Source organism: Magallana gigas, chromosome 7 (assembly GCF_963853765.1).
Source record: "Magallana gigas chromosome 7, xbMagGiga1.1, whole genome shotgun sequence".
NCBI lineage: Eukaryota > Metazoa > Mollusca > Bivalvia > Ostreida > Ostreidae > Magallana > Magallana gigas.
In genome coordinates, this window is record NC_088859.1 from 14,530,229 (window position 1) to 14,546,563 (window position 16,335).

General features: G+C 33.2%; 1 protein-coding gene across 1 annotated transcript; it reads left to right on the plus strand.

Annotated features, from left to right (window-relative positions):
* Nucleotides 1–32: 32 nt before the first annotated feature.
* Nucleotides 33–16,122, plus strand: LOC105340316 (ubiquitin carboxyl-terminal hydrolase 14). Its single transcript, XM_011446291.4, has 18 exons — nt 33–162; nt 1,223–1,368; nt 1,515–1,547; nt 1,632–1,736; nt 2,957–3,060; nt 3,356–3,414; nt 3,793–3,923; nt 4,013–4,087; nt 4,978–5,039; nt 5,273–5,355; nt 5,512–5,543; nt 5,750–5,815; nt 5,941–6,033; nt 6,245–6,370; nt 12,615–12,687; nt 12,965–13,072; nt 13,199–13,273; nt 15,688–16,122. Exons 1-18 carry the CDS (start codon nt 147–149, stop codon nt 15,771–15,773), a joined length of 1,473 nt encoding a protein of 490 aa, XP_011444593.3. The 5' UTR covers nt 33–146; the 3' UTR covers nt 15,774–16,122.
* The last annotated feature ends 213 nt before the right edge of the window (nt 16,123–16,335 follow it).

The window sequence follows — 16,335 nt, forward strand, 5'->3', positions numbered from 1 at the left end:
CTTTTAATGCAAATATCTTACACATAAATAATTATTGATAATATTTTTATTTTTTTCACGACTTTTTTCCGGACCTCTACATTTCGTTTTTTAGTTTCATCCTCATAACTTCCTATTCATGCTGTCCGATTGAATGAAAAATAAAAATGCCGGTTTACAAAGGTTTGTCCTAATTCACGCTTAAATAAATGTACTTATGATTCTTTGATTGAAAGTTAGCTTTGTTACGTAATCAGAACTGATTATTTACAGAAAAGGAACAAGTGTTGCTTTAAAGTAACGGAGCTAAACTCTCTCTTGGAATGATGAAGCAAAATTACCTTTTTACAGTTTTATATATTCTATATATTTTTCCCAATGTTTTTGTAAATGTTTTAAGTGATAATCTTTAGATACTGATTTAATGTACATCAAAAATGGTTAGGAATTTCGGCTTATAATCACTAAGAAGACATAATTAGAGGGATATACATATGTAGCTATAATCTGATAATAGCTACACAAAGGTGTTAGTCATCAGTAGGAAATAATAATATACATGTATGATTTAGTCTGAGACTATACACCTTTTTGTGTCAATAGTTATACTTATTACAAAATTTGTGTCATTATACCAGTTAAATAAATTTTTTTTCATTTGATATTTGATATGAAAAAGAAGTAATTTTTCTCGCAAAATCAACACATTATTTATCTTGGCTAAAATTCTTAATTATTTAAATAAAGTATGTATATGATTTTTGGGTTTACATTGTAAAAGATTTTTCCTTCAATAATTGCACTTGAAGACTCAAAGGAAGCAAATGTACACTGGCAATGACATGATCATGAAAACATTAAATTGTAGTTGTGTTCTTTCAATTTAGAAAATCAGGAGTTCTTATTTACTAATATTTTCCTCATAAATATTGTTTAGTGCCTTTGAAAGTTATTGTAACCTTCTGCTCCCAATTTTTAGCAAATTGTAAATTATCCAAATTACTGTTCCGATCAGTCAATCTTACTCTACATGTGTTCATTCATGCATCATAGCTATAATGAACAAGATATTGTTGTAAATATATATAAATCCATTTTTATGAATCCTTCACAGACCTGTATCATACCAAGGGAAACTGTTAGGACCCATGGGATTCCTGCATATTTAAGTAATTAAAAAACTATAATTCATGGATATTTGTATATAAGAAAGTTCAGGTAAATATTTCCCTTTGTTTTGTAGTTAATGTCAAGTGGGGAAAGGAGAAGTTCTCAGATGTGGAATGTAACACAGATGAACCACCAATGGTGTTCAAGGCTCAACTGTTTGCTTTGTCTGGAGTTCAGCCAGATAGACAGAAAATCATGGTCAAAGGAGCAGTTGTCAAGGTTGCTTAAGTGACTGTATTTTAATTAAAAAAAATATCTAGAATATTATAATTGGAAATAATTTTTTATTAAAATTATTTATACTGGATAGAGATTTTTAAGTTCACAACTAGTGTTAATTTAAATATATTTTTTTTAATTCACAGGATGATGACTGGGGAAACATCAAAATGAAGGATGTAAGTGAATTGAATTAATTAGTCAGATGAATAAGAAATGAGTTTGTTGTTCAGCAATATAAAGGTAACCTGATCCTGTTGTAGGGAGCCATGCTTATGATGATGGGCAGTGCCGATGCTTTGCCCCAGGCTCCTGTCGAGAAGACAATGTTTGTGGAGGACATGACAGATCAACAGCTGGCCAAAGCAGTAAGTATGCATTGAGGAGTGAGGACTCAACAATTGAGGACTCTTCAACAATAGAGCATTCCTCAACAGTTGAGGACTCTTTAATAGTAGAGTTTTCCTCAACAGTTATGGACTCTTCAATAATAGAGGACTCAGACTCCTCAGCACTAAAGTCTGTCCCAAGTTCTTGCTTCTATCAATTTTTGATGATTTTTGATAAAAATACACATACCTGTGAAAGAAATACAATTGAAATCGATGAAAGGGAATATATCCAAGATATCTTCATTGAACAATTATCCCTTTTCACTCATAAAATTTCACAGGAACGAAAACAATTTTCTTACGGAGATTTGTAATGGGAAATGTTTACATCTTTTCTCAATTCGGAATACACTTGGAATACATCGCACAATTTTTTAACATTATCATCCGGGCTTATTAATGGCTGATGCAATGCAAAATCTCTGTAGACTTTCAATTTTTGGATGTGTATTGAAACCTGAAGCGGTAGAGGGGGCGTTTCAAAACAGATAATCTGGACATTTTTCATATTAGTGGATGAACGTAGTTTGAGCACAAAGGTATTTACTATTATTGATATATCAAGCAAAAAGTGGTGGAAGCAAAAACTCTAGACAGAGTATAGAGGACTCTGAAATAACTTGTGACAATAAGTTAGAAATGAGATAAATAGATGTTTTCATTCCTCTATCATAAACATAAAAAAAAATCCCACGTCAAAGCAATCTTTTGATTTCACATGTATTGAAATAACTCCTCTCAAAATCTTTGTTATTTTGGTGTATAATGAATAACTCCTCTTTTAAAAATTTTAAGTAATCATATTAAATAAATATCTAACAAATAATAACAGTATCAAAATTAATGCCATGTGGTATTTGTAACTTATGCTGCCATATTGTAGATTTGACCTGGCACTTTAAGTTTTAGTATAGTTTTTCATACATAAGGGGTAAGTTAGTTATCATTAAAGACAGCAACACTATATAGAGGGTTACCTGGTACATAGACATTATAATTGTGAATGGACACAGGTATTTGGATGTTTTAGGAAGCAATGGTTGATTACTGACACTGGTTCTCTATTTACCTGTTATAGTAGGACAGGATATCAAAATCAATATTTTCATTCCAAATTTAATGCAATGAGAAAATTTTCTCCCAAGTCACATTGATGAAGATAAAACATAAAGCATATATATTTCCCAATTCTACAGTTAGAAATGCCTCCAGGCTTGATGAACCTTGGAAACACTTGCTATATGAATGCTACAGTGCAGTGTTTGAGAGCGATTCCTGAACTAAGGGAAGCCTTAAGAAAGTGAGTGTCAAGTCATTGCTGTTTAACACAATGCTTTATATGTGAATACATATATACCAGAGTATAATCTTGACAATTTGCAAAAAAATCCTACTGTGGAATAATCATTCTTTGTGGTGGCTCAATACATGATGCTTTTAAACATAATGCCTTACAACATATGTATAATTACAAGTTTCAAATAAATTTACATGTTCTCTATAAAGCTGATTTGTTATTTACATTTGAATTTTGCAGTTGTTATGATAATTAATTAAAAATATGTATGAATGAGTACATTTTTTTCTGTGTATAGATACAGTGGCAATCTGAGTGTAGCTGGTGGAATTTCAACAGCAGACTCCATTACAGCAGGTAAGAAAGTAACTCTTTGATTTAGAGCCAAGGTAAGTTATTGATCTTATTAAATAGCGGAAAAGAATTTTTGAGGAATAATTAGATGTACTAACATTATTCTGTCCAGTGTTACAGAAGTACATCTTATGTATAACAGTTTTAAAATTATGTATACATGTAAAAGATTTCAAAAAAAAATTATGCATTCAAAAATTAAATAAATTTAGTAATGGCATTCATTGGAACTTTGGAGGAATAATTACATATACATGTACAAGTACTAACATATTGTTTCCATTATATCAAAAGAACAATTTCAAAGTGTATTTATGGAATAGTATTAACACAATCTATACTCATAAGTTTTAACGTAGTTTAATAACTTACTGTTCACAGCTCTCAGGGACCTGTATAACTCTATGGATAAATCAGGGGCAGCCATTCCACCCATGATTTTCATCCAAGTCCTTCACATGGCTTATCCTCAGTTTGCGGAGAAAAGTGAACATGGAGGGTTTGCCCAACAGGTACGTAACTTTGCCTCTGTGTTTTGAAATTGGTTTGTATGCTACAGTTTACGTGTTTATTGATGTACTCTGAATTTGATTTTATGCAGGATGCCAACGAGTGTTGGACAGAAGTCGTCCGGTGTTTACAACAGGAGGTGGACGTGCCACAAGAACTGTCAAAGGTAAATTGAACGTGTGCTTGGTGTCAATTTAAAAGTGAAAATTTTAAAGGGACTTGGACACGATTTGACTTAAAATTTTCAAATTTTATTTTTCCATTTTCAATGTTTATACTGATAAATATAGAAGTTTATAATGCTATGTCAAAATTTGAGAGTCAAATATCAAGTTATAAGCAAGTTACAGAGTTCATAATTCTTTGTTTTGTAAACAAAGCTCGAATATTGTCATTTTTACATATGTGTTGTATTGGTGTAAGTTTCACTCAAATGTAACTTTCTTTTGTTTATAATGGTATTTATGAAGATACTGAATTAGATTAAATTGATTTTACATGTTATTTTGTCTAAGAAGTGGTAATTCTCTACAATACATTTTTTGTAAACAACTATAAGACTCGAGCTTTGTTTACATTACAACCAATTCTCACCTCTGTATCTCACTCGTAACTTGAGTTTAACATTCAATATTTTGGTCAATCATTTAAAATGCACCAGTAAACCATTTTATACATAAAAAATAAAAATAAAATTGTTGATCTCAAATCGTGTCCAAGTCCCTTTAATAAGAGTCTAACAACAAAATTAACAGTCATTTGAAACAGGAGAATATACTTTTTTTAGTCAACATTTTGATTAACAAAAATCAACATTGCTATTGAATATATATATATCAATACTGTGATAGAAATTAAAAGAACTGTCACAGTTGAACTGGTAGGCAGCTGCAGTGATCTGTGAAAAAAGGTGTACTGGGTGTCAATTTGAAAGTGAAAAATTAGATGAACAGTCATTTGAAAAGAGGTGCTTTTGAACTCAACATTTGATTTAAAAAATCACCATTGTTATTGAATAAATCAACATTTTTATTTAAATTTATTATCATATTTCAGGAAGGTGCCAAGCCCAGTAATAGATTCATTGATCAGTACCTTGGTGGGGAATTTGAAGTGACGTATCCTTTCACAATCAAGTTATTGTAGATGTAAATGTATTTACAATATGTGTAAGGTTTGAAAATATTTTTGCTGTTTTAAAAAAAAATGGTCTAGCACAAGTAACTTTTTCAAAAAGGGAAAAAGAATATCATCTGTGTAGCAATTTGTATCTTTAAAATATGATGAAGCTGGCAGTGATACATCACAGATCAGAATTTTTAAGTTACATGTAGCCTTAACACTGACTCAGTATGAAGTGTGAAGAAGCTGAAGAAGAGCCAGAATCCAAGTCAGTAGAGAAGTTCTACCAGCTCAGCTGTTTCATTGAGAAAGGTCTGACTTCTTCATGTTAGGAAGAAAATTTTAAATACATAGATATTTCAATGAAGTATTTTGATGAAAAATGAAAAAAATTTCAAAATTTTGTTTCTTATTAACTACATGTAACTGTAACTACAAATTTTTCAACCTTTTTGGGGTTTTTTTCAGATGTGAAATACATGCAGACAGGTCTTAAAAATGTAAGTAAATAATGTTCCTCTGAAATATAGATAATCAATATCGTACGTGAATTATTGCCTACTAGTGGTTTGTAAAAACATTCTCTGAATAATTCAATTAAAATCACATAAGTTCCTGAAAATCTGATTCGTTTTTCATCTTTAAATTAGAACTGTTTTAATATGCCACCAATTTATATTTATGTTCATTTTATTGTTGATTGCAGCGATTGGAAGAACACATAACAAAGAATTCTCCATCACTAAGTAGAGACGCTATATATAAAAAATCTGTAAGTAACTGTATAGAAATAAAAGAAAAGCTATAAATATTTGACTGAAGTTCAAATGGATTAAAGTTATGAGGAAGGGAAGTAATAAGTTGAAGTTGCCTATTGAGAAAATTGCTGTGTTTCAGAGTAAAATCAAAAGACTCCCTGGATACCTAGCTATACAGTTTGTGCGGTTCTATTACAAGGAGAAAGAAGCAATCAATGCCAAAATTTTAAAGGTATAAATGTTGTGTACTGTAGATTCCTTATTCATGTTTTAAAATCCTCCAGATTTGCTTCTCACAATTTTATGCAGATTTAATTCCTCACGTTTAAGTAGGAATCTACAGTATAAGAAAATTGTAGTTATTAGGTCATACAAAATGTATTATTGATTTACATTTCCATGTATTTGGTACCAGTATTTTGTAATTTTTACTCATTTGACAGGATGTCAAATTCACAATGAGTTTAGATGTGTATGACCTGTGTACCCCAGAACTTCAGGCCAAACTTCAGCCTGCTAGGGACAAATTCAAGGAACTAGAAGATAAAAAGGCTGAAGAGATGATTCAGGTAATGCACACTGAAGAATAAACACTGGTACATTATGCAATTTTCTAACGTTGAACCTTGTGTGATCTGAATCTTTAATGTAACAACTTTATTTTATATAATTTCTTTGTATTCTGCTGGAAAAAAATGATCTAACTGTTGCGTTTTTTAAAACTATCCCACTTCTGACACCAATGTTGCGTTTTTAAAACTGTCCCGCTTATAAATTATATTTTAATGAACTTGGGTTTTATATATAACCCGGGATGTTGTGAAACGCAACTTGTGGGTCTCCCAAATCTGTATATTGGTACCAAAGAAAAGTCAAAGTCAGGATTCAAATAAAATATAGATATTTCAGTTTATTAAACGAGAATAGTCCCAAGACTCTGGGAGTGTAAATATAACATAAATTAATTCCCAACTTGATGGGATTAAAATACAAATATTACAAATAGTCAAAACCCTTAATATAGCTCTAAATATCCCACTTAACCGTGCGGGAGTCCCGTTCCTATACAATCTTTCCCCTGTAGCCTATATACTTAAATATAATAAATTGATTAATAAAAGAAGGTTATTGCATCAGCTCCCACTGCTAAATTATCGAGCATTTACCCAACGGGAAATTTCCATGGTCATTTCCAGTGTGTGGATGTTGTCCAGATGTGGACTCGACCGTCTGATCTGCCGTGGCAGATCAAACCAACTGCCGTGCAAACAGCTGAGCTCGTTATTTAAGGCATCGGGCTCGGCCGTTATGACGTCATACCGCATGCTATACAAACCCGCCGTAATGGGGAAAGCAGTAAACAAGATGGGAGAACTGAAACACGTGAATAACGGCGTTTTGACGATATGCATTATCGAAAGGCAATAGAGGGAGTTGTGATTGAGGAACTCATGAAATGAAAGGGTTTAAATGATGCATGGAAATATAAATAGGACCAAATGAATCGTCGAGGAAACTCGGGATAATTTCTCGCCGATAATTTCGACATTGATTGGTAAACAAAGAATACATGAATAATAAAATATCTTAGTACACAGTGAATGATCATCATACGATGTATTAAACGGAAATTCACTTCTTGATATGGTGTATGTGGACTTTTTATTGCAACAGGGAATGTGTATTGGGATGTGAGAAATAAATTTCGTAACACAGCTCCCTCCCTTGAAAAGCATTCGTCCTCGAATGGAATCAACCATCTGATCTCAAGTGAATTTCTTACCTATCGTAAAAAAGGGTAATTATACTTGTTTTTAACATAACAATACATATAAAACAAATCATCAATAATATCAACACATATACAAATAGTACCACAGGTAATAATAAACATGTAATATATCATATCACCATTGTTTCAGTTCACTTGCAGAATATTCCAACTCCTGGAAGATCCATCCTCAGCTGTTCGTGATGACAGACACTTCCTGATGGTACTTCACGAATACTTCAGTTCTGGTAATTTTTCTTAAAATATCAAATGGATTCATTGTTTCTGAAAAATTATCACATAGTCTTTATTCAGTTGAAATCCGCTTTTAAACGACTGGTCCGTATCTAGGGTAGACAATTTTTCCTCCTTTGGGGTATGCTGAAAGGAGTACTTATCAAGGCTCTCCTGAATTTGTCGAAGGCTTTATTACAGTCTTTGTTCCACACAAATTCAATGTTTTTCTCCTTCAAGTTATACAATTGTGTAGCTTTATCGATAAGGTTCCAATGGTACAAGCAAGGACCTTGATGACTGGGAACTTCATTAATACTTCTATGAATAGGCTCGTGCTTGATTTCTTCTATTTGTGGAGGGTCAGTAGCTACTACATGTATAACCCCTTCCTCACTAACAGTATTTCCTAAACAGGATACCTCTTTTTGTAAAAGAATACATTTCTTTGGGTTCATTTTTAAATTTGCACCCTTTAACCTCTCAAAAACTTGTGTCAGATTCTCTAAATGTTCATCAAAAGTTTTGGACAATATAATAATGTCATCTAAATACACCAAACAGACCTTCCAGGAGAGGTTAGACAATACTCTCTCCATTAATCTCTCTAAAGTGGCTCCGGCATTACACAAGCCGAATGGCATTTTCAAAAATTGCCAATGACCACCCCCCGGGATTGAAAAAGCAGTTTTGGGCTTATCTTCAGGTTTCATCTCCACCTGCCAATACCCACTCTTTAAATCTATAGTGGAGAACCATTTTGCTCCAGACAACGCATCTAACGTAGTATCAATTCTAGGTATAGGATAGCTATCTTTAACAGTGACATCATTTATTTTTCTATAGTCTATACAGAACCGGATTGTCCCGTCCTTTTTCTTAACAAGGACTATGGGAGAACTCCATGGACTGTCTGATGTCTCAATAACTTCCCTTTCTAACATATCATCTATCTCCCTTCTCACTTCGGCCATTTTGGCTAATGGAATACGCCTAGGGGGTTGTTTAATGGGTCTTGCATTACCCGTATTGATGGAATGTTTAACTAAGTCTGTCTTTCCCATATCTGATGATGAACATGAAAAACTTGATTGGTATTCTTTCAAAAAGTTTGCTAATTTTTGCTTCTCTTCAACACTTATGCTCTCATGAACCTTGTCAATAATCTGTTCTAAATGATCTGGTAAAGCCGAGGGATCCCCCTCATCTCTATAACACACTGACCTAACTACTTCTGTATCAGCATTTTCTACATCTACGTCTTCAACTCTTTCAATTGTAGCTACCACACTCCCTTTGTAAAGTTTTAAACTCTCACAACTAAAATTCAAAAATCGTAATGGGACACTCTCCCCTGACACCTTAACTAATGACTTTGCCACAAGTACATTTTTCTTCTCCATAAATTTCTCTACTGGTTCAACAATAGCTGGCCCTCTATAAAAATTAGGGCTCTCTACTCTAGCGGGTGCTACAAATTCACAATTGGGAGGAACAACTAAATCCTCTGATAAAACAATTCTGCTACATTCCGTAATCTCTGATTGGTCACTAAGATAAGGGATCTCTACTCCCTGTATCCTAAATAATCTCTGCTTCATGCAAATGCCGCAAGCAAACTTTGACATAAAGTCAACTCCTAATATACAACTATTTTCAATTTCCGCTATGACTACATTGTGGAAATATTCCATATTTCCAAGAAAAATACTGAGTGTACACTCTCCCACTACTGGGATGTCATCTCCCTTAGCTGATTTCAATCTAAGGCTACTTTCAGTTATAACTAAATCTGATCCATTTTCTAAATCTACTTCTCTTAATAATTTGGGGTTAATAATTGTCACACTTGATCCGGTATCCACTAAAATTGTTGTATTAGCATTCCCAATCTTCCCTGTTATAAAAATTCCTTCATTGCCTTGTTTTACATCTCCCACTATTATGCTCTTGGGAACTGACTTAGGAAGTGTAGGGATGGGATTATTTTTACTCTTCTCAATACTTTCATTTTCAATTGTACACTCTGTTTTCTTATCTCTTGATACCGGATCTTCCCCTTCAGTTTTCTTTATTGACTGTTTCCGAGGCTTGTTGCCATAGGACGCCGACTTTCGCCCCTTAAACCCGACGTTTGACCGTTTGACTGGTCTCTATTTTGAGAGTGATAGCTGTCATTAAACCTATGGTTTTTCCACTGAGGGATTCCCATATTATGGTTTCTGAACTGATTATTTCCCCCATTATACCTATTTTGGTAACTTCTCCCATTGTCACAATTTCTGAAACTGGGATTTCTCTGCATTTGTGGAGGTCTACCAAAATTTTGGGAGTTCTGGTTTGTTTGACTAAGGGTATCCTGAATATTTTTCAGGAGAGATATAATTTCTTTATTTTCATCTTTTGGGGCATGGGAAGAAACAACGTTTATTGGTTTTTGCCTCTGGGCATCTGCCATTTTGTATGTTTCCAATCTTATGGCCATAATTTCAGCCTCCCCTATATCTCTTACCCGGGATTCTCTGAGCCGTAACCGCATGTTAGGATCTGGGAGGGCATCTATAAAATGATCGAGTGCCAAAATGTTTAACAAGTTTGGGTCACCTGTAGGATAGGCTTGACGGACTAACTTTTTAATAGACTGGGATAGTTCCGATAGAGATTCTTTGGTTCCCATTACTCTATTTTTCAGTTTTGCCCTGAACATTTCTGATCTTTCCACTGACCCATAGCGCATGCTGAGAACTTTGACTAGGGAATCAAAGTCCCTTATTTGAATTTCACTTAGCTCTCCCAATACTGCTCTAGCATTCCCAGTAAGACTACTGGCCAGATAAAGGGATTTGGTGCAATAATCCCACCCATGCAAATCAACCAGTATTTTGAATTGGGATAAATATTCCTCAAAATCTTCAGACCCATCATATGTTTGAGGTTTTAGAGATACTGTGGGCTTTGGATTGAACACCATATTTTGACGACTGTTTTCATTTCTATTGACCCTTTGAAATGGGGGGTATGGGACTCTGTCATAGTGGAAACTCTCCCCTGCCCCTACAAATGGTAAATGCCTGGGATTTACATGTTCTGTATGTCTCCCATACTCTGACTGGGAATTTACATTAACATTGTTTTCCAGCATCCCAATTCTCTCTTGTAAACCTCGGGACGTTTCCCTAATGTGGGACAATTCCTCACCCAAATCTTGTTTCATGCAAACCACATCCCTATTCATTGTTTCAATAGCTTTTAACAATAATTCATTTACATTTTCAGATGCTGTGGGAGCTGATGATAAATCGGGAGAACAAGAATTTCTGAAGTCACTCCCCCCTTGAGATGCATCTTCACTTATCCCAACTGATCTTGGATTGAAGATTATCTCACCGGAATCTCCCAATGGACTATTCTCCCGGGACATTTTTACACAAAAATTTATAGAAAAATTACTACTAAAAAAATGTTATTTTGAGTTTATGTTCTTTGTCCAATCAGATATATTGGGAATAAAAAAATAAAATCCCACTTCTGACACCAATGTTGCGTTTTTTAAAACTATCCCACTTCTGACACCAATGTTGCTTTTTTAAAACTGTCCCGCTTATAAATTATATTTTAATGAACTTGGGTTTTATATATAACCCGGGATGTTGTGAAACGCAACTTGTGGGTCTCCCAAATCTGTATATTGGTACCAAAGAAAAGTCAAAGTCAGGATTCAAATAAAATATAGATATTTCAGTTTATTAAACGAGAATAGTCCCAAGACTCTGGGAGTGTAAATATAACATAAATTAATTCCCAACTTGATGGGATTAAAATACAAATATTACAAATAGTCAAAACCCTTAATATAGCTCTAAATATCCCACTTAACCGTGCGGGAGTCCCGTTCCTATACAATCTTTCCCCTGTAGCCTATATACTTAAATATAATAAATTGATTAATAAAAGAAGGTTATTGCATCAGCTCCCACTGCTAAATTATCGAGCATTTACCCAACGGGAAATTTCCATGGTCATTTCCAGTGTGTGGATGTTGTCCAGATGTGGACTCGACCGTCTGATCTGCCGTGGCAGATCAAACCAACTGCCGTGCAAACAGCTGAGCTCGTTATTTAAGGCATCGGGCTCGGCCGTTATGACGTCATACCGCATGCTATACAAACCCGCCGTAATGGGGAAAGCAGTAAACAAGATGGGAGAACTGAAACACGTGAATAACGGCGTTTTGACGATATGCATTATCGAAAGGCAATAGAGGGAGTTGTGATTGAGGAACTCATGAAATGAAAGGGTTTAAATGATGCATGGAAATATAAATAGGACCAAATGAATCGTCGAGGAAACTCGGGATAATTTCTCGCCGATAATTTCGACATTGATTGGTAAACAAAGAATACATGAATAATAAAATATCTTAGTACACAGTGAATGATCATCATACGATGTATTAAACGGAAATTCACTTCTTGATATGGTGTATGTGGACTTTTTATTGCAACAGGGAATGTGTATTGGGATGTGAGAAATAAATTTCGTAACATAACTTTGGAGTTTGTATAAATTATAGATTTAATCATTATGCTGTCTTAGATCTTATCCTTAAATCAGTGTTTCAGTAAATTTGCACTTAGTTCAGTCTATGATGGTTCAGAACATTGGGTGACTTTGTCCAAATAAACTGGTTTCACTGTCTATGTTTGAAAAAAAAAAATAGATCCTTGTATATAAAACATTTAAATACTTTTAACTTTAAAGTCAAATTGCACATTATTAGCAGTGGCATCTTATTTTGTGTGTCTTAGAACAAGGCCCAGGGAAAAACTGAAGATCAGCCTGCCAAACCAACAAAGGAGGAGCCTTATGGGTTCCCTGATGGTAGGTGATCACCCCCCCCCCCCCCCCCCCCCCCAAATATTCTATATATCCGTTAGTTCACATATAGGTTAAAAAACTTCATTTTCATTATATTCAAAATAATGCTCAACAAATTCCATACTCAGTATTCATCATTGGTATTATTAAAGTTGTACACGCTATTTACATGTACGGTAATTTGAAAAAAAACAACTTCTGATAAACTTTTTTTATATTTTGCTATACCTTGTCATTTTAAAAACACCTGATAAATAAAAGCATGATGCACCATTTACAGATTTGGGATCCAACAACAGCGGGTTCTATGAGCTTCAGGCAGTGCTCACCCACAAGGGGCGATCTAGTTCTAGCGGCCATTACGTCGCCTGGGTCAAAAAGAAAGGAGGTCAGCAGAACAAAACTTAACAACTTTTCTACAGTGTAGTCTGTTAAATTATAAATGGAACCGCAAAACTTATTCTTTCTGTTGTGATATGAAAATTACTAACTTTATAGCTGGGTTACATTTCAGATGAATGGTACATGTTTGACGATGACAATGTATCCTGCGTAACAGCTGAAGATGTGCTCAAACTATCAGGGGGAGGTCAGTCTTGTATTTATAATCCGTTCTTATACATTCTTATACATGTAAATGGACAAAGACTTAGCTAGTAAACCTGTAATGATACTGTAGATTCCTTATTTTACCCAATTTCTTAATTCCACGATTCAAACGTTTTGCATTAAATCGCAAGAATATAAAATTGCCTATGACAGATTTTTATCATAGTTTCATATAAACTATATCTGTCTGAAAAATAAAAGCAAGCTTGTAAAATCTGCAAGACATGCTTCTTGCAATTTTATGCGGATATTAATTCTTCACATTTAATTAGGAATCTACAGTACTCTTAGAAAGTACTCTTAGAAGACTAAAGATAGTACTCAAATATAAAAAGTGATCAAATAAATGTATAAAATAAACTCAGAATATGAACTTGAACAGCAGTTTGTACAGTGCATAAAAAAGTAATACAGTTCATTCTGCACACCATAAAAGCATAAACACACATTCAGAGTGTCCATATTGTAATGTGTATCGTTGGCAGTTACTATCTGGGTATTTACCATGCTTAGGACAACCATAGGAAAGAATAACTCCCCATGAAAATAAATGACATTGAGCATTATATTAAAGATTATCTGTAGGTTCTAATGATTTGTTGATGTATTCATATGCTGTGTTTGAAAGTTAAATGTACTCTGCATATTAGATATTTGCCACATTTTATTTTCACTTTTATTTGCCCTAATTGTCATTTGGGCATTGTAAAACAGTGCCAATTTAATTTAAAAAGTATATTTTTAAGTTGTATCACTTTAAATATAGCGTATAGAATTAGAAAATGGGGAAATCTTTCACAAGTGTGATTGGTAAAAATTACTAAAAAAATATATTACACTCCATTATAATAAATTCCTTATTTTTACGCAAATACTTAAGGGTGTTATTTACTCATGGTTTGAGTTCTCAAATTCCGATTGTTAAAAAGTTCAATGTAATGAGTAAAATTTGTTCTAAACACAAAAAGTATTTATAAAATTAATTATTATTTACAAAACAGTCAATAGTTTTACTTTATTATGGAATTATGCTCAAACAAAAATTGACTTTTAGCCAAACAGAGGAAATTCGGACTAAATTTTGCAGATTTTGTTTTCTGCTAAAAGTTTTTTGGCAGTAGTGTAATATTAAAAGTTAGGATTTTATATCTAAGTCTACGTAATTTTGCATATTTTCCGTTGGTTTTACCTCACTTATTCATTAAAATAGTCTTATGGCACGAATAATAAAAATATTGAAAAATGCTTAAAAACGATAAAAGACATCATATCTCAACATTTTGATCATTGACCTCATATAAATTTTATGCCAACAGAATAAGGTCAATATAAGTAGTTCAATATCATAAATGTTTTTGTATTATCATCATTCAATTTTTTGTAAAATTGAATCAAAAATGGGTAGGGATTTGAAAACTGATAGAGGAAATTCGAACTGAATTATTTTTTTTAATTGATGCTGAAATCTTAATGTTGTGTACTTATTTAGTGCCACTACCATTCATAAACTGTATCTTATTTTTTAAAGTTTTTAATTATTTGTAATATTTTTAAAATTAAGAAATCTCAATCGTAGTGTAAAATTTTATGGGATTTTTCTAGATTTTTCAATAAATATTCAATGGCCATTAACTCAAAAAGTAGGTCATTGACCTACTTTTCTGAAAGTGAAAAATAACAATACAAGCAAAGGTCTATAACACACAATAGATGGTTTTTCATTATCATCAGTGGATTTTTTTTTCATTCTGAGTAAACGTCATCCTTAATTTTGCATCTCCACCATTTTCCATCAAATCGCAGGATCATAGTTTCAAGTTGTTCACATCTGTCAAAAAAAATTAAAATTAAGGTAAGACGACACGTTCTTCAATTTTAGATAACTTTTTCCAGGAATTTGTTAATGGTTTACTACTACTTTGACAAGCTTTCTTGCAAAAAATTAGGGTACCTTACCAGGCATTTCTGCAAAATACTAGAGTATGCAATTTCCTATATAATCTTGAAAATACACTTGAATTGCTGATATAAAAATAAGTACATCTCTAGCACAGCGAAATTCACTATATCTCCGCCGGGGCGGGGCTTTGAACTCACGACCTCTCGAACCTCTACGCTTCTGGCAGTGAGCGGTCACGGTTCTAACCACTCGACCATATAGACATATGACCACATCCAAGTAAATTTTGATCATTTTTAAAGTAATTATAAAATTAATATTTTTTATTGGAACTCTTTATTACGAGGAGATACAAAAAAGATTCTCGAGGAACGTGTCGTCTGACCTTAAAGTCTGTAAGGTGTGCTTCTCACAATTTGACACAGATAAAAGTTCCTCACATCTAATTAGGAATCAATGATTTTGAGTGTGCATTATGTGTGTTGTCTTTACAGGGGACTGGCATTCAGCCTATGTTCTGCTATATGGACCAAGAGTATTAGAGGTTCCCGTGGAGGTCCCAATGGAGCAGGGAAGTTGATCAGACAATGACCAAACACTAGTTCCTTTTGACAATGATTTCAACTTGTACTGTTTACATTTATAATATGTCAATTTAAGCATGCTCTCTCGTAATCTGATATATTTGATTTGGGCATTTCTGTTTTGAAATTAATTATTTCTGCGGAAACAGTTAAAGATACCGTGCTGTCAAGCATATTGGTATTTTGACCTTGACATCTGATAACTATGTAAGAAAAGTGCTATTAATAGATTTTTTAACGAATGATGTTGATGGAAAAGAAAGCATGTACATGTATTCCAATTACATTTATGAAGCCTCCTCCATGATATATCTTGGACAATAAAAGATTGTAATTCTATCATAATGTTGTTTCTGTTTGTTTTATTCACGACTTGATTCTGTTTACAAAACGATAATTAAAAGTACAGTATAAAGACATTTAGAAATTAAACTTTTTAAAATCTTAGAAATGTGTTTATTATAATTAAACACATATACATAGTTTACATTTTTAACTCATTTATATTCAAGAATTTTTCCATTTTATGCCGTCTTACCACATTTTCAGTTCATTTGT